The sequence below is a fragment of the Anser brachyrhynchus genome (assembly GCF_964034855.1).
Source record: "Anser brachyrhynchus genome assembly, chromosome: 5".
NCBI lineage: Eukaryota > Metazoa > Chordata > Aves > Anseriformes > Anatidae > Anser > Anser brachyrhynchus.
The window spans coordinates 41581030-41599238 of record NC_137699.1 but is presented as its reverse complement, the minus strand read 5'-3'; the positions used below and the strand labels follow the sequence as shown (position 1 = coordinate 41599238).

Sequence of the window (18209 nt, the reverse complement as noted above, 5' to 3'; positions counted from 1 at the left end):
AAAGAGTAAAATCGTTACCATCATATTGCAGATTTAGCCACACAAAGCGTTGCTCAGTAGCCTGAAGGAATAACTCAGATTTGTTACCTATCCAAATTAATATCAGTCCTGTTTCCTTTCCTATTTATTATTCTTATGCCTCTTTTCAAAAAAGATATAAAACTTCAAGTAAGCTAGAATACCTTTATGGGACAGAGTTAAAATCGATTTAGAAAACGTGCCAGCATAAGGAGTCAGGCTAAATGACCCTCATGCATGAAAAAATACAGTTTTATAGAGCATATCATCATTCAAATAACAAATCACAGTATGTTCAAACATGATGGCTATTCTGCTGGCTGTTATCTACAAAAGCAATTGGTAGTTACAGACTTTTTTAATTGAAGTGGCAGTGTTTTCATCTTATACAGTTTAATTCAGTATGACCTACACAACAAAGAAAAACAGAGAAAAATAATTCTAGCTTTGATTCTCTAAATGCAGTATTGTATGTCTTACTAACTATTCAGCTTCCACCCACTACAACTAAACTACACATTTTAGTAGATAGTTTTAAAATTTAGACTAGAACTCCACTGTTTCAGGTTCAGTATTTATTTAAAGGTATTATGTATATTAACATCACGTTGTTCATGTATTTTAAGATTATGTAACTTCTATACTCCAACAGACTACAATAAAACTTGCAAATGGTGCTTTATGATTAATATAAATCACTAAATTTTAATTGCTTTACCTCTAAAATCAAATTAATTTAAATCAAATTATTTAAAATAGCTAAGCAACTCAAAAAGGCATTTTAAAGGACAAGTAGATCTATATATTAATAGATATTATTATTAATCATAATATATTATGAAAGAATTAATTAATTAAGAATTATATTAAAACTTAATTCAGTTTTTAGTGAAAATAAGACAGCCAGTAACATTGTTTAATTACCTGTAAGTTCTCCTTTGGCTTTGTTTTCATCAGACAATTTTGAATACATTTGATCTCTTTCTGTTTCCATGGTCTTTAAACAAGCATTTAACTACAGTCAAAATTAAAAAAGGAACTTAAGATTATTGGAAAGTGTTTGCATGCAAAAATATTTAATCAATATCAAAAAATGCTGGGTTTTAATACTAAGTGCACACAGATATCTATATGCACTTAACCTTACCATAAGAAATTGCATATATTCCATGTAGTCTCCCCCCCTTCCATCCACAAGTTTCTTAAAATCACGTACCTTTGCAGCATAGATCAATTTCTTTACAGTTCGTTTCTGCTGATCATCTGATTGACAGAATAGAATATGTCAACATAAAAAGCACAGAAAGGTTTGTGACAGAGCTTACTACTCAAAACGTATCATTTTATCTTGTTCTTATAAAAAAATGCAATCCCCAACATGCCACGATAGACATAAGCAAATTTGAAATTGGGGGGGTTGTCTATTTTCTAAATAAGCTCAGAATGCACTTATTAAGAGTGAGATGGTGAACACACGTTGTAGAACTTACTGTGCTGTGCCCTATTTTACAATCAGCACTAACAAAAAAGAACCTGCAGCAAGAATCAGGAGGCGGAAAGGCTCTTCTGTGCTGCTGTTTTGAGAGGACCTACACCTATATCCCCAGTAATACTATACTACCTGTAACAGCTGTGTAAGGACAAGGAAGCAGCAGAAATTAGACTCTATGGACCTACAGGGCTACTGCTTCGAGGAGCTTCGGGAAAAAATGAAAGCAACATTTCTATCTACAGATGTCTGAGAATCATTGCCAAGGCATCCTGGAAGAGACTGAGCACTCAGTCCTTACATTTCCCTATGACAATGCATACCCAAATGCTACCCTACAGTAGCACAGGCTTTCCAGAGGTTTCCAAGCATCAGTTAACTGTCTGACATGAATAAAATTGGGTGAGTTTTAAAAACCCAGTTTTTGAAGTACTGATCTTTCCACTTTCCTGGAATTTTGTTGGTTCTCTATTTTTAAAACATCTATTAAAACATATCATACCTAAATGCTCTCCATTTTCTGTTTCACCCTTTATATCAGTGTCCCAGTGATCATCTTCAGTGTCATCATCATCCCTGATTGCTGAACTCCAGTCTTTCATCTTCAGCAAGTACTGTGTCAGCGACTAAGAAAAAGCCCACACAAAACAAGAACAGAAAAATAAATACAAACAATGAAAATGAGATTAGAATTCCAACTACTTTTCCAGGATTTCTAATCCTAATTTATTTCCCTTAGCAGATTAAGCGAGCCTCATCTATAGGACTCTAAATGTCTGACATTACTCTTCCCACTAAAACATATACCTGCAGGTTAACAGGTATGCCCTAGCAAAGATACCTCAAATACCCAAGTAAGTAGCCTTTCACAAGGCTTGGGCATATATGGTACGTGCACGTAACAATAAGTCCCCAAAACCCATGCTCCAAATTCCAAAAAAGAGTAAATACTCAATCAGAACCAAAAGTGCTACGGTCTTGTTTAGCCTGCAGTCTTCCAAGGCTGTCAGACTGCTCCACTGTGCTGCTAAGCAACCTTTTTTGCTTAGCAGGAAAGGAGACATTCGAGGATGGACATATCAAACAAAAAACCAGCTTAACACATATTAAGAAAAGGAGAGTTTGTTATATCTTCTTGAAACTTAATGGTTAGCATCAGACTGAATAATACGATTCAGTGCTACCGGTCATAATTTACCTTGACTTGACTCTCTTTATTTTTCAATACTTCTTCTATATCTGTTTTAGATGATTCAAACATTTTTGTTTGTTCATTTAGTTCACTAAATCGTTCATCCCATCCTTCAGCTTCTTTTAAAAGCTAAAAAGGGAAATACTAGATTAGTGTGATTATTCATTATAACAAAGAACCAAAGATGAATAGCACTTCAGTCTGTTGTGCATATTATCTACATACACAAAAGCAGAATTTTAACCTCTCATCCACCAATATGAATTAAACAAGAAGACTACAAGACAAAGTCTCAAGATTCAAATATAAGACTTCTATGTTATTGTCCCATTGATATAACTACAATAACTCTTGTAATTAGTTGTTAGACCATTTAAAAAATAGCAAAATGGTTCATTTACTATTCCACTCACTTAAAATCACATGATGTGACAACAGCGATGCATATAAAAAGTGACAATTTGTGTAACAAACAATTATGAACACTGGGGAGGAGTGGACAGAGGGGAGAAGACTCCTTCCCCAACATGCACATACACTTTTGAAATTATAGCTGTCTTCTCAACCTAGGAGAGGTCGGTGAGGTGAGGAACATCTGGAAGCTTTTCAGACAGCTGCTTAAATTCACAAGACTTGTACATTTACACTATCTCCCTTGCTCTCCTCCACACTTCTTAATGACATTTTAAATTTTTATTTTAAAAAGAGTTTTTCCATTAATGAAAATCACAGCAACTGCATGTAATCATTACTTAATTGTATGTATCTTTGTCATTGTCTAAAGACATTGCCATGTCTTTGTCATTGCCTAAACAACAGGCAAATTGCAAGGTTACATTTGATAGATATTCCCTAGTAAAATCTCATTTCACAAAAGTACTTTACAGTAGTAAAGCAATTAGTACATGTAAGCACTTAGTTTATTAAAAAACACTGGAATAAATTAGCTAAGTAAATCATGCCTTCACATTGTAAGAATAAAATGATATGCATGCAAGCTTTAAAGACAAAACATACAGTACAAAAACATGGGGAACTATTTGTTTTAAGAGAATGTCAAAAGAATATTGTTCAAAGCTGTACAACAGGCAATCAATTTAAAAGCAGTGAGTGTACAGAAAGGAACAGCTAGGTTGAGCAACAAAAACCTAAGTGAAAGTTATACTAAAAATAAAACCAGAAAATGGGAGTTAAACAGGGGAACTGCCATGCAAGTAGACAAACAAGCCTGAACACTTGTTATCAAAGATAAAATGAAAGGTGTAAAACAAAGTATGTGACTAGAATTGGATGAACACCACTTGGCACACAACTGCACCTTTCAAGCAGTAAAAGCCATATATGAATTTGTAGCATCAGGCAAACTAGAAATTACAGATAAAACAAAAACACTCTTTGCTAATGCTGCTCAGAAGACATACACAGGCAACTACATTTATCATGAAGTCATTCCTCAAAGGGAAGCTAAACCTTAAGAGAGTCCTTCCACATGAAGCCAAAGAGAAAATAAATTGACCTGACTTTATATACCTGTAAGAATTACAAGAAATGATTTGCAATGAGCTAAAGCAGCATTTATTTCTGATGTTCCTAATGAAGGGGAAAAAAACACCACATAAAGCAAGAAGTCTGAGTTCATTAACAGTTCCCTTGTTCAAACTAAAAGGCCCAATCCTTTCTCTGACACATCAATCCGAGAGAGCACATCTGTTTTAATGGTTAAGCTATGATGTGCCAGAAGATTACGACCCATTAGTGCCAATGGACAGAGGAAGAAAGCACTCTAATTTCTGTAAACAAAGAACATCTTTGTTACCTTTTGAGCATAAGTGAAATTCCATCTTTCAAAAAAATAAAAGAAAAAAGAAAAAAGGGATATAGATCTTCTAACACAGTAAACTAATTTACATGCTTACAACCACCTCATAAAAGAAAACACAAACAAAGCAGGTATCAGGTCCTATCAACTCTTTCCAGGTTCTTTATCCACTAAAAAGCAGAGCAAAACGCAACATATACAAATGTTCTCAAATGACTAAACACTGCAACAAAGCTCAGTTAATGACAAAGTGCAGGAATTCATCCTAAATAATGTGGTTAAGGAACTACTATACCCAAGATATTTTATCTGGAAGGAATACAAAAAACCTTATTTATCTAAGAACCTGACAAGTTATTTACCTCCTGGAAGCTGTTTTCCTGATTTTCTTCCTGGGCTTGCTTGATAGAAAATTATTGCATATAAAATGTAGAGTAATTCTCAGCACTCAGTACTACTTTACTGTAAGCCCTATTTTTAAGTGGGGGAAAAAAAGAATACTCCTTTCACAAAAAGAAATAGATTATTTCTGTCTGAAACCAAGAATTTACCAGGAAAAAAAAAAAAAAAACTGTTGAGACTGAGTTCTACTTCTCTAAATTTATCTAAGTACATACTATGACATTTGAAATAAAGCACCGAGATTAGACACATCCCTCTCACTGAAACTTATGTAAAGATTTGAAAAAAATCTTGACACTTGAAAGAAAGCAATTTTTAAGCAACTTAATCTCGCAGTGATAAAACCAAAATCTACTGCTTCTCCACTCACAGTATGTAATATAATTCTATCATCTTCTACTTCCTTTTTTTTTTTTTTTTTGTGAAACCAAACATACGCCCTTTCTAAAAAGTTTTACTGAGAACAGAGTTGTGCAGAATTGGAATGTTCCTCCAACAGTAAATTTTCTATTTCCATTTTTTTTTTTTTTTACCCCTTGAATCAGTATGTTTGATATAAGATGTTTCAATAGAAAAAGACAAAACCAAAAGTCCTGTGCCTCTAGTTCTGCATGGTAGGTACCTTGATACAATTCAGACAACAAAAACAATCATCCGTCAGGCAGGAAAAGAAGCACATATCTATAAAAATGAAACATTCCGTGTAACATTTAATGTGTTGAGATTTTTTGTTTTAATTATAGAATATTATAATTTCATTGTAAAACTAGTTATTGCACTGAATGACTACTGCATACACTGAACATTTTAAAAATAACCAGCATTCTTTGGGATCTGTTCTCAGGTTCTGAGGGCTGGAATGCCTCTCCTATGAAGACAGGCTGAGAGAGTTGGGGTTGTTCAGCCTGGAAAAGACAAGGCCAAAGGGAGACCATATAAAGGTCTTCTGGTACCTAAAGTGGACCTACAAGAAAGCTGGGGTAGGACTCTTTGTCAGGGAGCGAAGTGATAGGACAAGGGGGAATGGCTTTAAACTAAAATGGGGAAGATTTAGATTACATATGAAGAAGAAATACTATAGAGAGTGGTGAGGCACTGGCACAGGCTGCCCAGAGCAGCTGTGGCTGCCCCATCCCTGGAGGTGCTCAAGGCCAGGCTGGATGGGGCCTTGGGCAACCTGGTCTAGTGGAAGGTGTCCCAGCCCATGGCAGGGGGTTTGGAACTAGATGGTCTTTAAGGTCCCTTCCAACCCAAGCCATTCTGTGATCTAGCTACAGCGTGAAGGAAAATAAACAGCTAAAATTTGGGAAGTAACAGTCCTTTCTGTATCTTCATATTACCGATCTGACTTTCCACTAATTTATTCATAGTGATACTATAATAAGTTTCCTACCTGCCTTTTACATACATTGCAGTTTCTTCATTTTTTTTTTTTTGTTTTCTGTATCAAATATAAGCATTTGCTCTCTGCCAATGCAGAGGATCCTAGCTGCAGACTTGCTCAAATCTCTCTGCCTTCCTTCAGGTCCCAGCAAAATTCTTATCAGTCCCACATTACTTACATGCTCACTTTTTCACTGATCTTTCTGGATGTTTCTTTAGAATTAGTTTTGTTTGGTTTTTAATAATATAAGACTATCTTTGACAAAGTTTTTCCAACAGAACTTAATTTTAAAGGCATATCCTCTTCCTCATTCCATTTACTAGAGCACTCAAGGAATACTAACACAGACGTGGAGAATGAACTCCTTACAAAAGTCATGTTTACACAGCGCTGGCGGAAAATATAAAATTTCTAAGGAATTTAACTAGGAAGAACCTACCTGTTTCTCACTTTCCTGGAGATGGCAGTTTTCATCTACTGCATCTTGAACAGATGTCTTGAGTCTCTCTGTATTAATCTGATACACTTTTAGGGTGGACTTGGCCTACATTGAAAGGAAGAAGTATTGTTTCAACAGTGTAAGTGAAGATACAACAAGTAGGGTCACCATGGTATTACTGTACTCATTCTTAACTTTTCTATCCTTACGATATATACATTCTCACATTTTTCCCACAATTTCAACAGCCTTTGTTGATTGAAGTTTTGCAACACTGTATCATTGTGGATTAAAAGGGTAAAGAAAAGACAAGGTACTCCCCACTAAATACCAATCACTATATGAAATTAAAAGTTGCTAAATTAAATCGCACAGAAGTAAGAAGCCTTAGCATGTTGCTTAGTTTACAGAGCACATCAATTCTGCACCCTCAATAGACAAAATTTTGAAAATGTAACTACATGGAAAATAGAGAAATTATGGAGATTTGAAAACAAATGATAAGAATTGGACATACCTCATCAACTTGTGATTGAATAGATTTTGCTTTGTTCTCTAAAGACTCCAATCTCTCCTCAATTTCAGCCACCTGAAAATTATTAGTTTTTTATATAGCTTCTTCCACAGATTTGACTGAAAAAGTTCAGGCAATTACTGAAGTTACTTTAAATTTCAAACTGAGAAGGTTGCTACTGCCAAATCAGGGAAAAGACTTCTTTTTCTGAACATTTGTCACATGGGTGTTATTTTTCCAGTATGGCACAGGGAGTTTGAGGAGACACAAACGGGGAAATATAATTTTTGTTTAAAAAAACAAAGAATAGTTTGTCTTCCCCATAGACAATAAGACAATATAATAGACAGTATAATTCCATAGGAATAATAAAAAAACATTAAGAAGAGTAAGCGTAACAAAGACAGGATTATTTTTATTCTTACCAAGTTATCATTTTCTGACTGCTTAGATTTTTCTTCTTCCAGTTCTTTTTCTAGATTTGCAATTTCCTGGTTGAGTTCTGAGTTTGACTTGTTCAGTTTTTCATGCGTTTCCTAAATCAAGTTGTTTTGACAGTTAACACAAAACACTTGACGTTAACAACGTAGGAAGAATATAAGTATGTTTTAAATATCATTTTAATACAAAATGACAAAGTACATTTAACAAACATCACAATATCAAGGATAAATCTCAAAGTACTCTAGACTCTTGTATGCTAACAAAGCCTGTAACAACTAGATTTATAGGGTCTGAGTTGCAGAACAAAACAAATCTATCCATTTTTTATATAGTGGATTTGATGTTATATAGCCTGTGATGTATTTGATTCACTTTTTTGGAACTCTTTTACAAATACAAGCTTGGGGGATATAAACTATGTAATTACATCTGATTTTCTTTTTATTACTTAACAGGTGAAGCTATTCTCTACTTATGTGTGACTTTCACTTAAAAGCACTGGTAATTTTAAACTGTGCTCCAGTAGCTTATAAAATAAACTTGAATTGAATCACATGAGAACATGTTTAATGCAGTGCTCTCTCTGCTAGAAACATGAACAGTTTACTGTTTAAGTAATTAAATATTGTCTGAAATGTCATTTACTCTAATATCATTTTGTTTCCATTCTGCTTGTAATTCAATTGTTACAAAAACTTTTCTTAGTCTCTTTTTTGTGCTATTTTCAGTAACATAGGATTAGCAAACCAATACTCACAAAGCAATTATGTTTTTAATGTGCATAGCATTTTCCTGAAACACTGCCTTAAATTGCCTAGATAATTTCTATTTATCGTTTTACCTCAACAAAAGCTGCATCTGCTGATTCTTTCGTAATGTTGTCATCTTTTAGAGAAGATTCTAGATCTTCAAACTGAAAAAGAAATACTTTATGTCAGAATGTACGTTAAAAAAAAGTGCCTAAATAATAGAAATAATGATGTTCTAGTCCAAAACATAGCCATCACCTCACAAATATACCCTGCCAGAAATCAGGACAACCTTAGCCTGCGTACGTTATCAGAGAGGCATAAAAAAACCCTTGATCACACTGACAACGTGATTCACAATAAAATGCACAGAAAAAGCATTTGAAGAATTACTTTTAAAAATTTTAAACATTTTTGAGTCACAGAATCACAGAATCAGGCTTAAGTTTAGTAATTTAAATACAGAAATTGGCTCAGTTTATCAAGTGACACATGTGAAAGCAATTAATGAGAAATATTACCTCTTTTTTGCAAAGGCTGAGTTTTTCAAGAATTTTGCATTTCTCTTCAACTAGTTCAGCAATTTTGTTGGCAAGCTGTTTTTCCCTTCCTATAATAAATAGACAGCTAAATGTTGCAGCATTCACATAATTACAAGTAGCAAAAAAAGAAGTTTAAGAAAGTCATGCTCCAAACTATGAAAAATAAGCTTACCTACATAAAGTCGACTTCTAACCTGAAATAAAAAGAATAAATACTTGAAAACATCTGATTAATCACGCTTGCATAGTATCTGAGAACTAATTTTTTAGTCTATGGTTCTATGATCAGGTTAAACACGGAATTTTAAGGAATATAAATACAGGCTCCTGTCACATAACCCACTACTGCCAACACAAAGTTTTGCCAACACAAAGTGCCCACATACAACTCTGTGGGAAGTGCCAAATCAGCAGCTGCAACGTGAGTGCCATAGAATCAAACTACAGGACAAAACCTGTTACAGATGGCCTGGACAAGACATGCAGAAGTTGGCTGGACCAAAGATTTTACAACAAAAGATTCCTCTCACGGCTGAGAAGAAGTCTTCTGATCATGTCTATAACGTATAAGAAGTCTCTCTGATTTTCCCTGTTTCCTTCTTATTCGAAGCCAAGGAGTCCAAGTAAGAAGGGTAGAGCGAAGACACAATTACATCTATCCTATCAACCCCAAGAACAAAAAGTCAAACCCCACTGCTTTTGAATAAGCAACTATTCATTCTTCAGAAGACCACTCTGTGCAGTTTTAAGTACAGATGATCAAAAAAGCTGTCAGTAACTTGTAATATCTTGGAGCAACAATACTAGAGTTGCTGTGTGACTTAAGTATCAGCTGAAACTCATCTTTCATAGCATCTAAAGCAATGAAACATAGGTAAAAAAAAATCAAAAGACAAAACAAACTGCTAAAAGATACAAGGAATAACACAAATTACAGATTTGTTAGCTTAAACAAATACGGACTCCCCCTTTCAGACAATCTGAATTGCTGCTGCAGAATAATTGGTATCTTTCCAGATCTAAGGAGATGTTAGGAGCCTAAATAAAAATGCAATTGCTCTTATCTGAAAAAATAAAATGCTACGCAGCCTATCTTCAAACAAAAGCATCATTAAACCCAGCCCAAAAAAAAAATAAAAAAATCACTCTGACTACTTAAGAGCATGCAAAAATGAAGAAGTTTACTAAATACTGAATTATGGACACTGAATTCATTTCTTTAGTAGGGAGAGTTTGGTAGGCAGGTGTTATTGCTCAGATCCTTACCCATTCATGACTGAAACCAACCCATACCTCAAAATATCATCTGACATGTGTTTTAAGAGGTTTCAGTACTACATTTCTCCAACACATCAGCTTAATGCTCACAAACAACTCACAGCAAAATCAGTTCAGTATTCCAATAAACAGAATCAAGGTCATTGGCTAAAGCAGTTTAAAATGCCTGCCTTGATGGGACTCCATCCAGATTGCTTTTGCTAAGTTAGCTGGGGAAAACCTGAGGTGATCTAGCTATAGCCAGCACAGTCAAATACATCATCAATACATACAGCAATATATACATCCATTAGACCTCCATATCCTGTGGGAATAATTTGAGGACTGACTTTTAAAGTCTGGTGTAGATAGAAAAAGGGAAGGAAAGAGGAAGTCTTACTATTGTGAGTTTTATTTCATTTCCTCTACTGACAACGGCCACTCACTACACATCCAAACACTTCCCATCTTGACAGAACAGGCTACTTCCCAAATTTTCTCCGTTTTTAGAGAGAATCTAAATTAAATCTCAACAGATTTAAAATTCTGAAGCATTAGATACCTTGAACAGTAACAATTTCAATTTGAACACTTACTGACTGATAACTTCTATACAGGAACAGGAAAACTGTAAAGGCTCCAACAATGGCAGCACAAAACACTAATTCCCAAGGAAAACCATATAGATCAGGACCAGGTCTCATCTCCTCTGGCAGCGAAGCCACAGCCTGAAAAATAAAATCAAAAGTTTTAACTAAGGAGATTAATATAACATTTTCAACAGAAACAGACATTAGAAGCAAATTAAATCAATACACAATGCAGTAAGTGCAGGCTTGTACTTCTGTTTTTTTTTCCAGAACTCCAAGGAATTGGTTAACAGAAGCTTTTGATTTTTAATGTACACATTTACATTTAATATACACATTACTAAGTGAAGAAATAAATAATAGAGAAGATCAAACAAGATATGATGATGATGAAATAACGCTGAGTACTTCTCCTTCTGAGCCTGACAATTACAGTGAATTCTTCTTCAGACTGTCTATGTTTTAGTACTCAAAGAGTCAATACCAGCCAGTATTTTATGATTTGCTGTTAGAAAAGTTGTTTAGTAGGAAAATCTGCTCAACCAACCTCACACTAAAATGAACAATCAATGAGTTAGTCAGTGTAAACACTTACATACACTCACGTTTTGTATGTAAAGGGATATCGCTGTTTTCTCAAAGCAAACACATAACCTGCTTAACGCAGGTGCCGTTTACTACGTGCAGCGCGTGTTTAACAACGTGTTGCAGTACCACGAAGCCTCAGTCCCCATTTCTCTCACAAAACGCTCAGACCACCGGTACCTCAGGACAACCGGGGGGCGCAGGGGGTTCAGAAACCCGGGCGTGCTCTCGGCCCCCTTCCTGCTCGCCCCCACCTCCGCCACCCAGGACGACACGGGCAGCGCGTCCCCAACCGCCGCCGGCCCCCGAGGCAGGCCGGGGAGACGCCGCCCGGCTCCCCGCCGCACCGGGAGCCGCCTCCCTCCGCTCCCCCTCCGGTCCCAGGGCCCCGCCGCTCCCCGGCACCGGGCACCAGCCGGCCCGGAGGGGCTGCGGCACTCACCCTGCGCGCCCCCTCCAGGGCCGAGCGGCAGTAGCGCCGCGCCGCGTCCCGCAGCCCCAGCCACAGCCCGGCGGCCGCCACGTCCAGGGCGCCCCCGCGGCCGGCGGCCGCCATCTTGGCGCGGCGCGGGCCCACCAGCGGCTCGGCCCCCTTCCGGCTCGCCGCTTGGCAACCGGCCCCTACCACTGCCTCGGGGGACGGGGGGGGGAAGGAAAAAAAAACACTGCTGCGGGAGGAAAGGGGAACAGGCGGGACAGCGCGGCGGGCCGTACCACTGCGGCGTGAAGGGGGGCGCTGCGGCTGGGCCGCGATGAGGGAGTTACGGGGGGGGGACGCGGCGCCTCAGCGCCCGGCCCCTCACCGCCCGGCCCCGGCGCCTCGTGAGAGGCCGGCCACTCTCGGCGACGCTTACCTCCGCTCCTTCCATTTTCCCCGTGTAAAACCAGAGCCTTACAAAAATAAAAACACCGGCGGCTGGGCCGCTTCCCTCGGCGGAGAGCTCGCCCCGGCCGCTGTCCCCGCTCCTGTGACACTGGCACCGCGGGGAGGGGCAACAGGTGGCCCGGTGACAGGCGGCGGCGCCCGCCCGCTGGGACACACGGCAAAGGGCTCCTGGCCACCTCCTTCTCTATGACTTTTTCGTTTTTAATTACATTTTATCTTATTTTTTTAAAATAAACTTACTACATTTTTACATATGCTAACTCTATTTTCACAATGCAAGGTGAATGACTTGCATGTGAAACTACCACCAAAAAAGTGACAGGTAAAAAGGTGAAAGTGGCTATCCTAATCATATCAAACACCACAAAAATGAGAGTTGCCAAAGCAGCAAACTATCGATGAGCACTGAAATCCAGTCTGCTTCACTAGAAAGAAAGCAAAACCCTTCTTCTTTTTTCTCCTAGGCTGTGACTTGGCCAAAATCTATTAAAGTCTGCTTTTACCTGGAAATCAGGTAAAATAACGTGTGGTTCTTAAACTTCAGTCACCCAACCGAAACAGACAAAGTTAAAATCAAAGTGTCAAATTGATAAAGTTTACCATATACCACCATGTATCTGATATTACCCTTCTGTCTAGAGGGGATAGTGCAACATTGTCTACCTTCTCTCATATTCCTTTGGCAACACTTTTTTTTTTGTGCGATTAATATCTGGTAAAGTCCCCTTCACTTTGTCCCTAGTGCTGAACTTAATCTCACTTCATTAATTAATTTGCTTTTGTTTCCCCCCCAAGCCCACCCTCTCCAGTTTCACTCCAAATCATCTCCTCACCTGGAAGGCCTTAACTTGCATTTATGACTTTTCACTCCATTAGCAGACTACAGAGCAGACCTATACATATTTCCCAACTATTCCTTCCCAGGCATTATTTCCCATATAAGTTCTCTCCATGAGGTTTCCAATGAATTCCTTTCCCTATATTTGCCTGGTATCAATCCTTTGGCTCCACCGTCCTCAAGCATCTCCCTTCACGTAAATCATGAATGCCTTCACCTAAAATGAATGTATTCAAAACTCTCCCCTCCTCTTCCAAAGCTGACTCTTCCAGAAACTTACCCCTTTCACCCAAGGCCCCTCCAGTCTTGTTTCCCATGCTTCACTTTTATCCCATCTCTAATTCCTATCTCCTGGAGAAGTCCTTTCTCTCTTCCACCTCTTACCCATACTATATGCTCCTCAGATGAACACAGAAGAATGCTCTTCCCTGCCCCCCCCCCCCCTTTTTTTTTCCCTTCTTAGCAGAAATGTAGAAATTAGGGCTGGGTTGGAGAGGCAAACCTGCCTTAGATGAAAGTGGCAGAAAAGAGGCTAATTTCCAGGTGGAGAAGCAGCTGAGGCTACTCTGGAAGGAGCTTTCTGCTTACCTAGCAGAGGACATGGGCAGGTCATAGTGGAGAGAGGCTAGACTAAAACTTCCTCCTTCCAGTTGTACCTTAGCGAATTAATAGGTTAATTTGGTTAACCTAATTGTGAAGGGTGTATTTAGGCAATCTTAGGACTTTCATCTAAAATAAAAAACCCTTATCCTTATAATTGAAATTTTACATTTTGATATTTGAGACATCCCCACAGCAATCATAATCCCATTTTATATTTTAAATATTTCCTTAGAGAAATATTTTAATGCAGTCATGACTGATGTGAATCTTTGGAAATCAAAACTTTGAAATTATATTTTTAAAAGCGATAGAAGTATTCTGTTTATTTTACTTATCCCAACCAAGCTTTCTAAGTCCATGCAAATCAGTCCTGCCATGAGAACTATAATGAAACTCATGGTTCCCTAAAGTAAAAAAAAAAAAAAAAAGGGAAAAAAAAAGCTGAGTTCATCAGATTCTGAATTGCAAACAGAAGCAGATGAACAGCTTGACATTTTCTTTTTTCCAGCTGTCTCTTGTTTAGTATCAGATATTCCTAGAAGCAAGGGGACTGCAAAGGTTTTATTAAAAATAATTTTTCTTTCCTTCTCTCCTCTGTCAGAACTGCACTGCAGAACATGGCTAACAACTGGCTTAATTTTGCACCAATTTCAAAAATATTATCACATAAAGAACCCTTACCTTTTTGATAATACTTGTCATTGCTGAAAATACAGACTTCATCAACTCGGTAATCTCAAGAGCATCCAAGCACAGAAGAATCTGATATATCCAGCCTCCTTCTGGTTTGTTTATAAGGAAAACAAACAAACAAAAAAGATTTTATACTACAGTGGTCAGCATAATACAATTCCAACTAATGTTTTTTTGAGATTTCAAAATTGTTTTCCTTCAAATTAGGATTTTTTTCACATACCATTACTTGGGATGTAGCTCTGAACTTGGAAAATGTCATCTGAGAAAGGCTTTTCACCATCAAGTGGAAAATCAGCTACTGGGCTAGGTATTTTTTCTTCAGAATTTACTGAAGGAATTACTATTCCATTTGAATGTTGATCACTGTTGCATTCACCGTCAACAGCTCCATTCATTTCATATTTCTCCTTTGGCATTTCTTCTAGAAGTTTTCGTTTACTGCCTATTCCTGCAAATAATTCTGAAAGGACATAATGTTTATTTTCAGAAGATTCAACTACCCATTCACAGCTTTTTTCCCCTCAAGACATTAACCTCCACTGAGATTTTGATCTTACATTTTTTTAACATTTTCCTCAACTTAAAACCGAGTGCTCTATTAGATTAAAAATGTGCTGCAGATTTATAATTTAAGCAATGCTAGTTCAAATCATTGTCTCAGAGTGGAGTTTGGAGGATAGAGTTTTAAGCAAAACTGGTATTGCAGTGCAGTAAATAAATATTAAGAAAATAATATGCTCGTTTTTGATTTTTTTTCCTTCTAAACAGCAACCTTGCTTTCTAGCTTGAGGGGTTTTAGAAGACTAGCTATAATGATATTTTTTTCTTTAAAATTGTCTTCTATTTTGTGGGCTTCTGGGGTAAAAGCTTTTCTGATGCTTTCCAGAGCTCAGGTTCATTTTCTGTGTTTTTGTATCTTGCACTGTCATACAGGCTTCAGCTGATGGGCACAGATGATCCTAAATCTGATGATACAGAGCAATCTTCTTTTACTATATCATGTGATTTTTCTATTTCTTTCTGAGATCTGGATTAAGACTGTCCTCCAATCTATTCTCTGATACCAGAAACTCATGTTGGGAACATGAATCTTCAAGTGCTACTTCTGCATCGTTTCTGTGATGATGTTGCATGCTCACAGGGATTTGTTCAGTTTGTACCTTCCCTACTGAAAAGCTATCAGCAAGAACACAAATGCTGTCTTATTTTTTACTGATCTGGTGGAGTGTTTTTTTGTTTTGTTTTGTTTTTTTTAAATGTTCTGTTTGTTCATTTGCACTGTCAGCTGAAGTGAAAGATTATTCTCTTTGGAGGTACCTGCATTACTCTTATCTGATTCAATATGTTTAATCTCATTTGATGTGCCTTCGGTTTCTTTACCTATAGTATTTTATCACAGCTTCAACTGAGGCCTTTTTCATCATGGAAATTTGGTTCTTCAATTCTCAGCAAGAGATTTTACCTTCCTTTCTCAAACTCCATATCTCTTCCAAGTGGCCACTTTCTTCTGAGGTTTTGGTACCTGTCAAATGGAAGTCACTAGTCTTGAGTTAATTCTTGGGACTCGGATTTCTGATCCTGTTCATCAGTAAAAATACACTACCTGAAATCTTTGATGTTGTTTCCATAAAAAATCCTAGTTCGTTTTTATTACCTGGTTTATGAATTTTCTCTTTTATATCACCACGCATTCTGAATTGGCTTTTTGAGGTTCAATTTTGTTCTGTATCACAGCATTTGACCACTCTGCCTTTCTCAGGTGTATCCAGAGTAAGACTTGTGTCACATTAAGAAGGGATCTACTTGCTGCATGGATTGTCCCCATAACTAATTAATTTTCTGAATTTACAGATTCTTGTATACAAGTGTTGAAGTTATTTTGCTCTTTTTGCACTTTTTCAACTGTCTACATTTTTGTTTTTTTTCCCTGCAGCTAAGTTCCAATTTCCTGACTGATGTTTCCTCACTCACACGTACTGTCTTTTTCTTCAGTTGGCTCCTTTTGAGATCAGGTGATATTCACTAGAAGAAAAATCTTGTGCCTGTGAAACCACTGAATTTTCTAAATTAAATTTTGAAGGTAAATGTAGAGTGTCTTTGGAGACAGGGTCTTATATTGGCATTTTCCTGACTTTCACCCCTTTAGCACTGGAACAACTAAGCACATCCTCCTGCAAACACTGCACTTTCTCTCCTTTGGCTATTGAACTCTGAAACTTTATTACATCTGCAAAATGACTAAAAGAGAAGAAATGTCTCTATTCATCAGATGACAGACTTTTCTTCTGTATTTTTTGTCTAAGGGATCACAATTCTGAGATGGACTGAGAAGAAATACGATCTGATGCAGTTGATTCATGTCCCTGTTGATTATCATATACATCTATTTTATAATTAATAAAGCAATTACAGATTTTCATACCAACCTGAATGGCCATAGTTGCTTTCTGACTCTTGATTTCTCATTTTAGCTTCAGTGTTTTTCAGCAGTTGGCTTTCCGATACCAATTCTTGTTCTGAATGGTAAGGTTCAACTGGCTCTTCTTTGTTGCCAATTAGTATATCAAAATATGATCCAGTGCTACTTGAGGTGCTTTTGGTGTCACTAAGAGCATGCACACTTGCTGGTATCTCCCCAGCATTTGGCATGTTACTGTTTGAATCTATTATTTCTTTTGCATAAATCTCATCTTCATCCGTCACTGCTTTAACTGTCTCCTTTGATTCTTTGTCCATGCGTGATACTTTCTGGTTTAAAGTCTGCATTTCTTCATTCTTACTTGCTTTATTTTCTGTTGCTCTGCTTTGCTGATCTTCCGTAGCAATTGTATCTTTCTCAGCATGCCCAAAATTTAGAACATTACTTAAACCCAAATTGAACCAATTTGATTGGGATTTCTGGCTTTCAATATTTTGCTCTTCTATCAATAACTCCATGACTGCTGTTTCATGTTCATTATCGGAGTGTCCATCCACACCAGGAACATCATAGACCTCTGGATCATTTTTTTCTGATACAGGACCAACATCCACTTTCTCTTTACCAAAATACAGAAAGTCCGTCAGTCCACCCTGAAACCAACCAGATGCTATAGGCTCTTGTTCCTCCTTATCGTTTGGCTCCTCTAACTCATTTTCAGCAGTTACTATTTTTCTGCCTCGGTAACTATTTTCTTCTAAAGATTCAGTAATTGCTTTTAAGGTCTCTTCATCATTTTTATTTCCTGTGGTGAACCATCCTGCAATATCGGAAACGATCCAACTAGACTGAGCTGGAATGGGTTTTAATGGGAGACTGTCTTGAATTTCTGGCTGCTCAGCGTCTTCGTTTCTATTCTCATTTTCAGTAACCAACTTTTCGCTTGCAGACTCCTCCTGACTTTGAGATTCCTTGGAATCATTTCCAAAAACTGATTCAACTCCTTCTTCATTTTGGTTGGAGTCTCTTATATGATTTAAGAGTTCATTTTCTTGGAGCTTTGATTCTGCATCAGATGCTGAATATTCACTTTCTTTGTTGGGGTCAAGTAATGCACTGTCTTCATTTTCAAAAACATATTCATCTCCATCAAGGCAAAGGAAATCAGTTTCCTAAAAGAACAATATTAACTTTTAAAATGCTCTAATGTATAATTTTCTACAGTGCTGTGTAGCACAGTAAAGTATCTTTATTCTCTTCCTGTGTGTATGTATAGTCTTACACAAAGTACTGTAAGTAATTATATTATTCCTAATGCTTCTATAACATTTATTTGATAAAAC

At 37.2% G+C, this 18209-nt stretch overlaps 1 protein-coding gene across 3 annotated transcripts in view; it reads right to left on the bottom strand.

The window, feature by feature from the left end:
- MIA2 (MIA SH3 domain ER export factor 2) overlaps window positions 1-18209 on the bottom strand; it is a 36439-nt gene that overhangs the window by 14176 nt on the left and 4054 nt on the right. For 2 of the 3 annotated variants that reach the window (XM_080595477.1, XM_080595475.1), the window contains exons 4-18: window positions 16874-18038; window positions 15910-15969; window positions 14668-14907; window positions 14433-14533; window positions 10846-10977; window positions 9165-9186; window positions 8972-9060; window positions 8543-8614; window positions 7683-7793; window positions 7261-7332; window positions 6744-6848; window positions 2706-2828; window positions 2010-2133; window positions 1235-1281; window positions 943-1033 (exon numbers count right to left, since the gene is read on the bottom strand). In XM_080595477.1, coding sequence (XP_080451603.1) covers window positions 943-1033; window positions 1235-1281; window positions 2010-2133; window positions 2706-2828; window positions 6744-6848; window positions 7261-7332; window positions 7683-7793; window positions 8543-8614; window positions 8972-9060; window positions 9165-9186; window positions 10846-10977; window positions 14433-14533; window positions 14668-14907; window positions 15910-15969; window positions 16874-18038 — 2554 coding nt within the window. The remainder of the gene's footprint in view (window positions 1-942; window positions 1034-1234; window positions 1282-2009; window positions 2134-2705; window positions 2829-6743; window positions 6849-7260; window positions 7333-7682; window positions 7794-8542; window positions 8615-8971; window positions 9061-9164; window positions 9187-10845; window positions 10978-14432; window positions 14534-14667; window positions 14908-15909; window positions 15970-16873; window positions 18039-18209) is intronic. The other variant, XM_080595476.1, reaches the window with a different exon arrangement.